This window comes from Oncorhynchus mykiss, chromosome 6, assembly GCF_057628025.1.
Source record: "Oncorhynchus mykiss isolate SJ-2025 chromosome 6, ASM5762802v1, whole genome shotgun sequence".
In the NCBI taxonomy this organism is placed as follows: Eukaryota; Metazoa; Chordata; class Actinopteri; order Salmoniformes; family Salmonidae; genus Oncorhynchus; species Oncorhynchus mykiss.
In genome coordinates, this window is record NC_143027.1 from 13,899,287 (window position 1) to 13,914,403 (window position 15,117).

At 44.6% G+C, this 15,117-nt stretch overlaps 1 protein-coding gene across 1 annotated transcript in view; it reads right to left on the reverse strand.

Moving 5' to 3' along the window:
• The window catches only part of arb2a (ARB2 cotranscriptional regulator A), a 318,843-nt gene that overhangs the window by 248,992 nt on the left and 54,734 nt on the right, over positions 1–15,117 (reverse strand). Inside the window, exons 5-6 of the mRNA XM_036979434.2 lie at positions 15,048–15,113; positions 13,237–13,428 (exon numbers count right to left, since the gene is read on the reverse strand). Of these exons, the coding sequence (XP_036835329.2) occupies positions 13,237–13,428; positions 15,048–15,113 (258 nt within the window). The remainder of the gene's footprint in view (positions 1–13,236; positions 13,429–15,047; positions 15,114–15,117) is intronic.

Here is a 15,117-nt window from a genome sequence, read left to right on the forward strand (position 1 = left end):
ACGAACTACAAAAATCTCTGAAACTGGAAACACTTATCTCCCTCACTAGCTTTAAGCACCAACTGTCAGAGCAGCTCACAGATTACTGCACCTGTACATAGCCCACCTATAATTTAGCCCAAACAACTACCTCTTTCCCTACTGTATTTAATTAATTAATTTATTTTGCTCCTTTGCACCCCATTATTTTTATTTCTACTTTGCACATTCTTCCATTGCAAATCTACCATTCCAATGTTTTACTTGCTATATTGTATTTACTTTGCCACCATGGCCTTTTTTTTGCCTTTACCTCCCTTCCCACCTCATTTGCTCATATCATCATATATAGACTTGTTTATACTGTATTATTGACTGTACGTTTGTTTTACTCCATGTGTAACTCTGTGTTGTTGTATCTGTCGAACTGCTTTGCTTTATCTTGGCCAGGTCGCAATTGTAAATGAGAACTTGTTCTCAACTTGCCTACCTGGTTAAATAAAGGTGAAATAAATAAATAAATAAATAAAATTAACTCTTCACATAGGAATGAATGGTGTCAGGTGATCGATGGCTTTGTCCATGGATATATACAGTCATTGCTCTGCACCCTGCCCCTGACACACACACACCGTAGGGACTGTGAGACAGCCTGAACGCTGATTTCCGGCTCACCTCATGCATGGACGATGCACCTCGTTTCCCACGATGACTCTCAGCCGGGGGAGCAGGTGACAGGTCTGACATTACAAAAACTCACACACACACATCACACACAGGCATGTGCACAGACACACACACACCCCTCTGTTGTATTGTCAATGAATCAGTCAGATTACCTGTGAAACATGAGACCTCCAGGCTGCCAGTCTCCATTAAAGAAAATATGTTTTATGGATGTTCTATGAGAGCCTAATGAAGCCCTTCTGAAGCCCTACTGAATGTCCTGGTGGCAGGCCTGCAGCTAGAGACACCACTGCCCAGTTCAGATCTTTCTGAAGCCCTACTGAATGTCCTGGTGGCAGGCCTGCAGCTAGAGACACCACTGCCCAGTTCAGATCTTTCTGCATGGATGGAGGGTTAACACGGTTTACAGCTGTGTTACTTGGTGTTTTTATGTAACCTCAGTTATTGTTGCACCACCCCGTTAACCCCAATTTAATAAGCTCACTCTCATCGATCAAGCCCTCTACGAACGGTGGTTGACCTCACCTCCCTCCCCAAAATCAAACAGCCCGCTCTTTAAACCCTGGCAAGCTCGTCGGCCATGTTAAACCCACAACAGGACAGAACCACACCACCTTTATCAACACCAAAGCAGAGGAGAGCAAGGACATCCTTGTTATATTACTAAATGAGGAAGAAGGGAGGTATCTGTGTTTATAAGAGCTGTTTTTTTGGTGTTTGTGTGTGTCGTACTATAGTCAACAGTAGCCAGAGGTGTTAGCATTGGTACAATGGACAGGACAGGAATCCAAGGAATCCAACACACACAGGAATCCAACACACACACTGCATGGGGCGCTCTGGAATAGAGTCTAAACAAGACCGTCCCACTGGGACACACACACGCACGCACGACACACTGTCCCGCAGCCGCAAACGACCTACTACCCAGCTCACACACTGCTGCCTTGATGATATAATTTGTTCATTTGGACAAAAAAATCCAATGATCAACACTGGAGCTAATAAATGCATAATCCCTAATAATATTTCACCATTTAGATCCAAGTGCGTCCCCGTTTCTTTATTCTCTCCTGTTCTATCCATCCCCCAGCTAGCGTGTTACTGTTTTTAGTAGTTTGAGCTGATCATCAACGGTGCTTGCCACACTAGACAGCTCTTCCCTTTGCTTTCTAGTACAGTGTTCGTGTGTGTTTGTGTGTCTTTGTGTGTACTGGTAAAAAAAAAAAAATGTTCTACTCATTTCTCATCTGTCTTTGAAAATCATATTTGTCTTGTTTTCCTAAAGACGACAGGAAGAAGACAGGAAGAAGACAGGAAGGCAGGAAGTGTTGCTTCCCCCCCATCCTTTTCTGACTGGTAAATAAAGGCTCAGAGAAAATTTGACCACAATCAATACCGAGTTGGGGGGAAACACACACACGGCGCACACACACACACACACACACACACACACACGGCACACACGGCGCACATAAACACACGGCGCACGCACACACACACACACACGGCGCACACACACACGGCGCACACACACACACACACACACATACACAGCGCACACACACACACACACGGCGCACACAAACACGGCGCACACACAGCCATCTAAGCCCGGGAAAAAACAACCAACTTCAAACACACATGCTTAAAAATATGCAAATACAGGTTTTTCCATTGTTCATGCAGAAACATAGGAATCAGGGGAGGGAGGACCCTGTGATGAGAGAGATTCACAGCAGCACTGTTAAGACAGGCAATACGACCACACAACAATGTTTTATTTGGCCTTTGCAGGTGAGCTCTTCCCAGGCTAGTAATTATTAGGTTTTGTTGACAGCTGCCGTCCTGCGGGAGTCCCAGTCTACTACGCTGCCTTTGAAGGTGTCAAGTGTATTGATTTTAACTGCAGGAAACGCTGCACTTCCACCTGGAGATGTGTGTCCCATGCAGGGCCTCAATTACCAGCTCAGACCAGCCCATCCTCTGACCTCTACACACACACTATCTGTTGATGCTACCCTCCCAGACCCCCAGAAACCTTTGATAACCCCTATAGACACACACACCTAACCCCCAAAGACCAGTATCCACCATGAGGAAAAACATCCTAAGATTTACACACAAGTAATGGGGGGGGGGGGGGAAGAGAGAAAGAGACAGAGACAGAGAGAACGAGACCTGGCGGAATGCAGTACCAAAAAATGACGGAGTAGAGAAGCGGATTTTGAAAAAGACATCAATCCAGAAAAAAAAGAAGAAGAGCAACATGACAGAAATGAGACCAGATTCCTGTGTTTGAGTTCAGCCCCGCTTCCCTGCCCCCTTTCAGCATCCCATTGATATTCTGGGCAGATATAAACCCTAAGGCTTTTCACACACTTTTGAAAACACCACACCCACTCTTTTTTCCAGCAAGTCTCTAGTGCCGAGCCTAACTGACTAACAAGAACAAGGAGGGAAGGAGGGGGGGGTCTGGGTATATATCTCATTTTTTATTAAATACTATATTTTTTATGAAATGCAGTTGCTCGTTTTTTTTTTGGCTTTTTCTTTCTTACTGTTTGTGTGTGTGTAACTATTCTTGTGGGGGCCAGAAGACCCCACAAGAACAAACATTTGACCAACTGGGAACATTTTGTTGGTCCCCACAAGGTCAGATGCTATTTCTAGGGGGTTTAGGGTTAAGGTTAGAATTAAGTGTTAGAATTAGGGTTAGTAGCTGGGGTTAGTTTAAGGGTTAGGAGCTAAGGTTAGGTTAGGGGTTAGGGTTTTGGGTTAAGGTTAGGGTCAGATTTAAGGTTAGGGTAAGAGTACGGGTCAGGGAAAATAGGATTTTGAATGGGACTGAATTGTGTCTCCACCCACAACGTTAGCTGTACAATAGTGTGTGTGTGTGTGTGTGTGTGTGTGTGTGTGGTTGACTTAAAATGGTTGTTGAGATAGAGGGGGGAGAGGGGCACCGCAGGGAGGAAGGGGGGGACAGGCGGCTAGAGGTGGGGGGTCAAATAAACATTCAAAAGCAAACAAGACAGAAAAAGAAAGCAAATATGTGGAAAATAGATGGATTGGAAGGAGGGGGAGACACACACACACACAAACACACACACACACACACACACGCTAATTTGGTATAGAGCAATCCTAACTCACACTATTAAAATAATCAAAACAAGAACATTTGACATTTAGCTAGAAATTCAAAAGAAAATGATCTTAACAGAGAAACATGTCCTCCTGTGTGCTACCTATATCCCCCCACTAGAATCCCCATACTTTAATGAAGACAGCTTCTCCATCCTGGAGGGGGAAATCAATCATTTCCAGCGACCTAAATGACAGAACAGGACAATAACTTCACACCGTCAGCACACAGGGAGACAAACACCTGCCTGGAGGTGACAGCATTCCCTTCTCCATATACCCCCCCAGGCACACTACGACAACATAACCAACAAAAACGGGTCACAACTCCAGCAGCTCTGTCCACGCTGGGTATGTATATAGTCAATGGTAGGCTTCGAGGGGACTCCTATGGTAGGCTCATCTCTTGGCAGTAGTACTGTTGACTACTTTATCACTGACCTCAACCCAGAGTCTCTCAGAGCGTTCACAGTCAGCACACTGACATCCCTATGAGATCACAGCAAAATCGCAGTCTACTTGAACAGAGCGATACTCAATCAAAAGGCATGAAAACCAAAGGAACCGAATAACAATAAGAAATGCTATAGATGGAAGGAATGTAGTGTGGAAACCTACCAAATATAAGGCAACAACAAATTCAATCCCTTTTGAACCACTTCCTAGAAAACCTAAACAGTATACTTGACCTCTCAGCTTCCCTATCCAATGTAAATATTTCAACCAGAAAAACTGAGAAAATTAACAGCAATGACCAATGGTTTGATGAAGAATGCAAAAACCTAAGAAAGAAATTGAGAAACCTATTCAACCAACTGCATAGAGACCCAGAAAACCTGAGCCAACACCTTCACTACGGTGAATCACTAAACCAATACAGAAATACACTCCGGAAAAAGAAGGAACAGCATGTCAGAAATCAGCTCAATGTAATTGAAGAATCCATAGACTCAAACCACTTCTGGGAAAATTGGAAACACTAAACAAACAACAACACAAAGAGTTATCTATCCAAAATAGAGCTGTATGGTTAAACCACTTCTCCAATCTGTTTGGCCCTATAACAAAGAACAAACAGCAAAAACATATACATGATCAAATACAAATCTTAGAATCAACTATTAAAGACGACCAGAATACACTGGATTCTCCAATTACATTGAATGTTTTGGACTCAATTTGGCATGAGGGTTTGCCATACAAATAGATGGAAATTGGTGTTAGGGGGGAAAACATATGACATTATAAAATCCATGTACACTAACAACAAGTGGGCGGTTAACATTGGCAAAAAATAAACACATTTCTTTCCACAGGGCCATGGGGTGAGACAGGGATGCAGCTTAAGCCCCACCCTCTTCAACATATATCAACTAATTGGTGAGGGCACGAGAACAGTCTGCAGCACCTGGCCTCAACCCTACTAGAATCTGAAGTCAAATGTCTACTGTTTGCTGATGATCTGGTGCTTCTGTCACCAACCAAGGAGGGCCTACAGCAGCACCTAGATCTTCCGCCCAGATTCTGCCAGACTTGGGCCATGACAGTAAATCTCAGTCAGACAAAAATAATGGTGATAGAAAAAAGGTCCAGTTGTCAGGATCAAAAATACAAATTCCATCTAGACACCATTGCCCGAGAGCACACAAAAATCTATACATACCTCGGCCTAAACATCAGCGCCACAGGTAACTTCCACAAAGCTGTGAACAAGCTGAGAGACAAGGCAAGAAGAGCCTTCTATGCCATCAAAAGGAACATAAAATTAGAGATACCCATTAGGATCTGGCTAAAAAATACCTGAATCAGTTATAGAACCCATTGCCCATTATGGTTGTGATGTCTGGGGTCCCCTCACCATCCAAGACTTGACAAAATGGGACAAACACCAAATTGAGACTATGCATGCAGAATTATGCAAAAATATCCTCCGTGTACAACGTAGAACACCAAATGCATGCAGAGCAGAATTAGGCCGATACCCACTAATTATCAAAATCCAGAAAAGAGCCGTTAAATTCTACAACCACCCAAAAGGAAGTAATTCCCAAACCTTCCATAACAAAGCCATCACCTACAGAGAGATGAACCTGGAGAAGAGCCCCCTAAGCAAGCTGGTCCTGCGGCTCTGTTCACAAACACAAACAGACCCCACAGAACCCCAGGACAGCAAAACAATTAGACCCAACCAAATCATGAGAAAAAGATCATTACTTGACACATTGGAAAGAACTAACAAAAAAGTTAGAAAAAACTAGAATGCTATTTGGCCCTAAAAAGAGTACACCGTGGCAGAATACCTGACCATTGTGACTGACCCAAACTTAAGGAAAGCTTTGACTATGTACAGACTCAGTGGCTCAAGGCTATGCTCTTATAGTTCCCTTAGATTACACAAATAGTTCCCTTAAATTACACAAATAGTTCCCTTAGCTTACACAGATTCACAAAGAACTAGAAAACAAACCAAATGTTGATAAACTCATATCTACTGGGGAAATACCACAGTGTGCATCACAGCAGCAAGATTTGTGACCTGTTGCCACAAGAAAAGGGCAACCAGTGAAGAACAAACCCCATTGTAAATACAACCCATATTTATGTTTATTTATTTTCCCTTTTGTACTTTAAACATTTGCACATCGTTACAACACTGTATATAGATATAATATGACATTTGAAATGTCTTTATTCTTTTGGAACTTATGTGAGTGTAATGTTTACTGTTCATTTCACTTTTGTTTATTATCTACTTCACTTGCTTTGGCGTGTGAGAGAGAGAGAGAGAGAGAGAGCGAGAGAGAGAGAGAGAGAGAGAGAGAGAGAGAGAGAGAGAGAGAGAGAGAGAGATCATTAGGTGAATTGTTAAAAAACAAAATATTCCTGAATGTATTTAGGTTTGCGATAACAATGGGGTTGAATACTTATTGATTCACTTTTTCCTTTTTTATGAATAAAATGAAAAATGAAAAAATAAACATAATTCCACTTTGAGATGATGGTGTATTGTAGGTAGGCCAGTGACAAAAAAGGACATTTAATCCATTTAAATTCAGGTTGTAATACAACAACATGTGGAAAAAGTCAAGGGGTTTAATACTTTCTGAAGGTACTGTAGCTCCCACATGTAATCGTTTAACTAGTTAGCATCCTATTGATAAATTGAATGTCCGAAAAAACATGCATAAACACAGTGAATATAATGTAGGTCTGCCTGTTAGGGTAACCCACCACCCGGGGTATTTCCCCCTGCCTCTACTTCTCACAGAAACCTCTTCATGTCACCCTTTTCACCCCCAACACTTTCCCTGGTTGCTACTATTCTTGCCCAACTAAAAATGTAATCTGTTTCATCACAATTCTTTAAGTTACTCCCTAAAACGTATTTTGAGGTAGGGTGGCGTTTTACCCCAAGTTACGCTACAATTGACTTGTGTTACATTTAGTCCCACTCTCCCCTTTGCACTCACAGCAAATTGTGGAGCTTAACATGCTTAACCATGATGCTGCTAAAAACTCAGGGTTTAAAATGGTGCAGTTCGCACATATTTAGGAGTTGATAAATAAAGTAGGAATGGAAAGCTGGGATCCTCCTCTTTTTAACAAAGGCCATTAAAACTTCTGTTTTCCTTGCAATTGCAAGAATTATTGTGCATTGACAACTTGTCAGAATGCAGATTTCCCTCCGTATGACACTCATAACTTGAAAGCGCCTAGAGAGTAATATTTATCTTGCATGGAACACACAACAAGCTGACTAGGTAAACAGGTCAACTATTCTACTATGGGGTTATCAGATTGTTCTATTCATTACTTGTTTTGTTTGCAGATGAAAAGTACATGTGGACTCTTCTAGCATCTTCAAAGTGTGCCTCGACAGAAATATTTTTGGGCATCCATCCATCTGTCTGTACGGGAGACCTACATACTGTAAGTAGCCTACCAGCAAGCTTAGAGTGGTATGTGTGTGTGTGTGCTATTACCGTGTTGCATGTCCCATCCCCTTCATCCATGAATGACAACAGTGTTTGTGCACTGCACCAATCTTCTGGATCCTCTCACAATACCAGGTAACTAGAACCCAGCACAACTAACAGCACAACTAAACACTGCCCACAACCTGCCCACATACTACCCACATCCGGCCCACCTTCTACCCAACCTATTCTTTCTTTCCATTTTTCTCATTCTCTCGGTTGTCATCTTTCCTTCCTTCATTCCTTCCTCTCACTCTCCCTCCCATTGTCAAAATGCAGCCTTGACAGGGCCAGAAGGTAATGACACAGCTGCCATGATGCAACAAGCAGACCTGTCCACTGTCAACAATTGAAATCATGAAGGAATAAGCTGTCATTAAGAGGGCCTCTCCCTGCAGTGGAGCTGTCAGCCCATTACCTCCCTCCTCTCCCCTCCCCACTCTGCCTGTGCTGGAGTGTGCTCCCCTCGCCTGTCACTTTACAGCCAGGCTTTAGGAATATAGCTCCACTTCCACACCACCTGCAACAACCGTGCAGAGTGTGAGGGAGGGTGGTGTGACTGGAGCGTGTGTGTGTGTGTACTGCATAGTGTACACATGCATGAAATATATTTGCAAAGGCACTGGCATAGCCTGCTCAGCAGTCATACATAGGTAGGTATAGTTGTAACAAGTAGGTGTAGGGTTTTGGACACCATACAGTCTGGGCATTGCTTATTTAGTTGTTTTGGGGATAGCGTGATAGCTTGTCATAGACAGGCATATAGCATACTTATTATCATGGTGTAAGCTACAGTTACTGTGGCTATCACTGTGGTTATCACTGTGGCTACTGATGTAGCCTATAGGTTGTGGCTACTGATATAGCCAATAGGTTGTGGCTACTGATATAGCCTATAGGTTGGGGCTACTGATATAGCCTATAGGTTGGGGCTACTGATATAGCCTATAGGTTGTGACTACTGATATAGCCAATAGGTTGTGGCTACTGATATAGCCTATAGGTTGGGGCTACTGATATAGCCTATAGGTTGTGACTACTGATATAGCCTATAGGTTGGGGCTACTGATATAGCCTATAGGTTGTGACTACTGATATAGCCTATAGGTTGTGACTACTGATATAGCCTATAGGTTGGGGCTACTGATATAGCCTATAGGTTGTGACTACTGATATAGCCTATAGGTTGTGACTACTGATATAGCCTATAGGTTGGGGCTACTGATATAGCCTATAGGTTGGGGCTACTGATATAGCCTATAGGTTGTGGCTACTGATATAGCCTATAGGTTGGGGCTACTGATATAGCCTATAGGTTGGGGCTACTGATATGGCCTATAGGTTGTGACTACTGATATGGCCTATAGGTTGGGGCTACTGATATAGCCTATAGGTTGGGGCTACTGATATAGCCTATAGGTTGGGACTACTGATATAGCCTATAGGTTGGGGCTACTGATATAGCCTATAGGTTGGGGCTACTGATATAGCCTATAGGTTGGGGCTACTGATATAGCCTATAGGTTGTGGCTACTGATATAGCCTATAGGTTGTGACTACTGATATAGCCTATAGGTTGGGGCTACTGATATAGCCTATAGGTTGGGGCTACTGATATAGCCTATAGGTTGCGGCTACTGATATAGCCTATAGGTTGCGGCAACTGATATAGCCTATAGGTTGCGGCTACTGATATAGCCTATAGGTTGTGACTACTGATATAGCCTATAGGTTGTGACTACTGATATAGCCTATAGGTTGGGGCTACTGATATAGCCTATAGGTTGGGGCTACTGATATAGCCTATAGGTTGGGGCTACTGATATAGCCTATAGGTTGGGGCTACTGATATAGCCTACAGGTTGGGGCTACTGATATAGCCTATAGGTTGGGGCTACTGATATAGCCTATAGGTTGTGACTACTGATATAGCCTATAGGTTGGGGCTACTGATATAGCCTATTGGTTGGCGTCACAGAGATGAGTGTGTTTTGAGTACGGAAGGTGGAGAGGGCCGGTTGCCCTCAGCTTCACCCAGTCAGGGGGAGGAGGGTGTCTGGGGTCTGATTAACCAGCTCAATCAGTTCATTTTCCCACAATCCCCGGCTGCCAAAACAGATCCCATTGGACAATGAGGCCGAGCCTAAATGTGTCTTCAAAGGAGGGTGGAGAGGAATGAAGAGTGGGTTTTCACTGCTGACACGTACATGGTGTGAATTCCCCCCTCTGCCGGCGGTACGGCAGTGTGTGGTGTGTTGAATGGCTAAGGGCTCCTCCCTTTGTCTCTATCAGAGTGTTGACTGCAGGGCTCAGACTGGCCAGATCCTCTGCATCTCCTAGTGCACATAGGAAAGGCCAAAGGGGGCAACACAGGCAGAGGTGGGGGGGATTTTTAAGTGGAGTGAAATGAATTATTTCTCCATGCACATCTGCACTGAAATTCCGTTGTAGGCTAAATAAATAAATAATAGTAGTAAAACAGTTTATTATAGCCTAACACCATTCTGTCCCTGTCATGGCCGCCCAAGGAGAGGAGAACATCTAAGCCCCGAGACGAGTTCTACCTACATGTTAGCCTTAGCTCTTCTCAGACAGTACACACTCTGCTGTTCAATATCCTGTACACACTACAGCAGCACTCTGTGGCTCTACAGCTCCAACAAAGGAGAGCAGCCTTCCAGACAAGTGGCCAGACAGGAAGGAGGGGAAATGAGAGGGGAGTGGAGGGGAGGAGGAAAGGAAAGGATGAAATTGCAGTGTGAAGAGGTTCTACTTCATCTCCTTGCAGTCTGTGTGATATGTCAGCCCACCTGAGATCAGAAGAGACTGAGATAAACATCTCCTTGTAAAGTCTAGCGATAGCTGCTGTACCACTCAGCCAGTCGGAGAGAGAACTGCCTGTCTGCCTGTCTTCATCCGGGGGTCCAACAGAAGCGGCTACTACTAACTAGGCCTCCAGCTCAGAGTGGAAAGACTTCCTGTAAATGCCATGATGGGTATGTGTCAAGGCGTAAGGATTCGGCTCCTTGTTTTACCATGATGAATGGACACGGCTACACACACAGCTTTCTCTATATCTCGCCTGTCAATTTGCGTCAGAGGAACGCAACTCTCCCGGCAAATGTAATAATAACCATTTGTACTGTAACACACACACACACACACACACACACACACACACACACACACTTCTGCTCCAGTCGCGCCAGGAAAGGGACTTAGCCGCCAGCCTCAGCCGTGCAAGTTTTATGACATTTAGAAGGAGAGAGAGAGAGAGTCAATTTGAACAGCGGCCCAATGAAATTAGGCAGGTAGGCTAGGCCAGGTTGACAAATGAGCACTGATACAAGGCAAGAAATAAGTGTGGAGAGTGGGGCTTCAGGCGCGCTAAACACAAACCTGCCGTACACAAGGGTACATGGAGAAGAAATGAGAATCTGAATTACACTTCACACCACATTGGCATCACAGCCAACGCTGCAACTCCATCTGGGTTTCCTCATTATGAATGTGAGTGTTTGGAGGAAAGTGCCAGCCAAAAACAGGTTTCTTTATCGGGGAGACAGCTAACAAAACAATAGGATACCTCTTCTGTTGTAGAGAGAAGTGAGTGAAATAGGAGAGTTGAGGTGTTCTGAAAGCTTCCCCAGCCACTTAGACCTGGTTGACTCCTAAAGGCCTTTTATCAATACCTTATATCATAACAACAACATACTGCTTCCACCACCACCACCACCACCCCTACACTGCCCCCTATCCCAAAACCCTGGGGAACATACTCCTGAAGGGGTGCAGAGCTGGAATGCCATGCAAGAATCTCCAAGAAAGAGGGGGCGAGAGAGAATACAGGACAACTTTGTAGACACAAGCATAACCAACCAGATCTGAGAGAGAGAGAGAGCGAGAGAGAGAGAGAGAGAAGAGAGAGAGAGGGAGAGAGAGAGAGAGAAGAGAAAGCAGAGAGAGAGATAAAGAGGAGAGAGAGGAGAGAGGAGAGAAAGAGGAGAGAGAGGAGAGAGAGAGAGAGAGGAGAGAGAGAGGAGAGAAAGAGGGGAGAGAAAGAGGATAGAGAAAGAGAGGAAATAGAGAGAAAGACAGCAGAGAGAGGAGAGAAGAGAGAGAATGGGAGGAGATAGAGAGAAAGACATAGCAGGAGAGAGGAGAGAGACAGAAGAGAAGAGATGCATGCACAGAAATAGGTTAAAAGCCTACATTTTCTTACAATAACAGTTTTATAATGCTGACATATTCACAGAAATCAAAAAGCAACAAAGACATACAACACAGAAACAACACAGAATTATAATCACACACACACACACACTCACACAGGCACCCACAACACAGCCTATGCCATGTGTAAAATGTTGCCCCTCTAAAAAGCCATGGCCAACCTACAGTACAGGACAGCTTTTTGACGCAACCCTAACCAACCAGGTTACCATAGGTAACAACACCCTAACACAACCCTAACCAACCAGGTTACCATAGGTAATGACACCCTAACACAACCAGGTTACCATAGGTAACAACGCCCTAACACAACCAGGTTACCATAGGTAACAACGCCCTAACACAACCAGGTTACCATAGGTAACAACGCCCTAACACAACCCTAACCAACCAGGTTACCATAGGTAACAACGCCCTAACACAACCAGGTTACCATAGGTAACAATGCCCTAACACAACCAGGTCACCATAGGTAACAACGCCCTAACACAACCTTAACCAACCAGGTCACCATAGGTAACAACGCCCTAACAAAACCAGGTTACCATAGGTAACAACGCCCTAACAGAACCCTAACCAACCAGGTTACCATAGGTAACAACGCCCTAACACAACCAGGTTACCATAGGTAACAACGCCCTAACACAACCCTAACACAACCAGGTTACCATAGGTAACAACGCCGTAACACAACCCTAACCAACCAGGTTACCATAGGTAACAACGCCCTAACACAACCAGGTTACCATAGGTAATAACGCCATAACACATCCAGGTCACCATAGGTAACAACGCTCTAACACAACCCTAACCAACCAGGTTACCATAGGTAACAACACCCTAACACAACCAGGTTACCATAGGTAACAACGCCCTAACACAACCCTAACCAACCAGGTTACCATAGGTAACAACGCCCTAACACAACCAGGTCACCATAGGTAACAACGCCCTAACACAACCAGGTTACCATAGGTAACAACGCCCTAACACATCCATGTTACCATAGGTAACAACGCCCTAACACAACCAGGTCACCATAGGTAACAACGCCCTAACACAACCAGGTTACCATAGGTAACACAACCCTAACCAACCAGGCTATCATACATAAACATAACCTGCAGAGCCATCCCATGGAAACCCCAACCAGCCTGCCACCCTCACACCCCTCTAACCCTGGCTGGGTAGCCCCCGGGCGGTGTGGGGCCCCTACCTCCTTGGCGCGGGTGATGAAGGGGATCTGTGTCCCTGAGTCCAGGTCTTGGTTGATGATGAGGCGTCGTGCCCACTGGCCGGCCCGGACCACCCCGTCCCCCTGGATGAGCACCAGCAGCTTGGCAGGGTTGGACATGGCATCAGCACTCAGGTAGATGAAACTCCTGGGCTCCTCCTCTGTCACATCCACCTAGTTACACAACACAGTATCATCGTTTCATTGTAATATAAGTGTAATATAAAACTAAATATATGAAACATATTTTTTTGAAGTACAGCCTTGCCCTGTTCGCACTGTTTTATTATAGTCTGACATACTCCATAGTAACAAATAAGTCCTTCAAAAATGTGTGTGTCCTTGACTGCCCTCCACCCCTTGGATGCATGTGGTCCCCAGTATGCCAGAGGCATCTCTAAGGAGACACACACTGTCCATAAAAACCATGGGTGGCAGCTGCAGGAACTTAATCCAAGGAGACACACACTGTCCATAAAAACCATGGGTGGCAGCTACAGGAACTTAAGGAGACAAAGAAAAGTGAGGGGTACAGACCTCAGCCTTTCTTCTCCTTTTTTCTCTCGTTCCCTCCTTCTATACTTGGCCCTGGTTAATCTGTTTAAAATCTGTGGTCACAAGTTCAACTCGACGCAGGTGGACGGACCGTCCACCACTACCACACACACAAGAACAGAGCAATTTTCCATGGGAATAGAGAGATAATAGGGCAAGAAGATACAAGTTGAAAAGTGTGTAATGAAACTGGCTCCTGGGTTACCTTGGTGATTTATAGATATTGTTACTCCCTGCGCCAGTACAACACAGGTCCAAAAAATCCACAAGCAATAGAGCTAGAAAAATTGTCCAAGCTAAAAATTAAAAGGACAAACCCATCTTCCTTCAAAAGAAAGGCAATAGGGCCTCTCGGGTGGCGCAGTGGTCTAAGGCACTGCATCGCAGTGCTAGCTGTGCCACCAGAGACTCTGATTTCGAGCCCAGTCTCTGTCGCAGCCGGCCGTGACCGGGAGACCCATGGGGCCTAGCGTCGTCCGGATTAGGGAGGGTTTGGCCGTCAGGGATGTCCTTGTCTCATTGCGCACTAGCGACTCCTGTGGCGGGCCGGGCGCAGTGCACGCTGACCAGGTCGCCAGGTGTACGGTGTTTCCTCCGACACATTGGTGCGGCTGGCTTCCGGGTTGGATGCGTGCTGTGTAAGAAGCAGTGAGGCTTGGTTGGGTTATGTTTCGGAGGACGCATGGCTCTCAACCTTCGCCTCTCCCGAGTCCATACGGGAGTTGTAGTGATGAGACAAGAAAGTAACTACTAACAACTGGATACAATGAAATTGGGGAGAAAAAGGGGGTAAAAAAAAGAAAGGCAACAGACTATTCAAGCATGTGTTGAATGTTGGGATAAGCAGACACACATAGCAAGAATACACTAGAATACACAAGAATACACAAGAATACACTAGAATACACAAGAATACACTAGAATAGAACACTAGAATACACTAGAATACACTCCTGACAGCAAATAAAGTCCCCTTGAGTGCATTTGAATCCAAAACAGATTAAGCAACAGCTTTCAGACTTTGAGATGGTGTGTCAGTTAATTTGTTGAGACATTTTTGTACAAAGAGAGAGAGCTGGAAAAACATTTTCCCCCTCTCCAATCCTGGTTTTCATGGGACACTTAATATCATAATCATTGTCAGAAGCCGGAGCATTTAGGTCCATTTTCCCATTAATACCCCCAATAATCTTCAAGGGCATGAATTAAATGTGTCGTTTTCCCCTTGTGATACTTACTGGCAAGATTACTTTCGTCATATTGCACTTCTTCTCCAACAGTTCATAAACATACTGTGTAACGATCTGA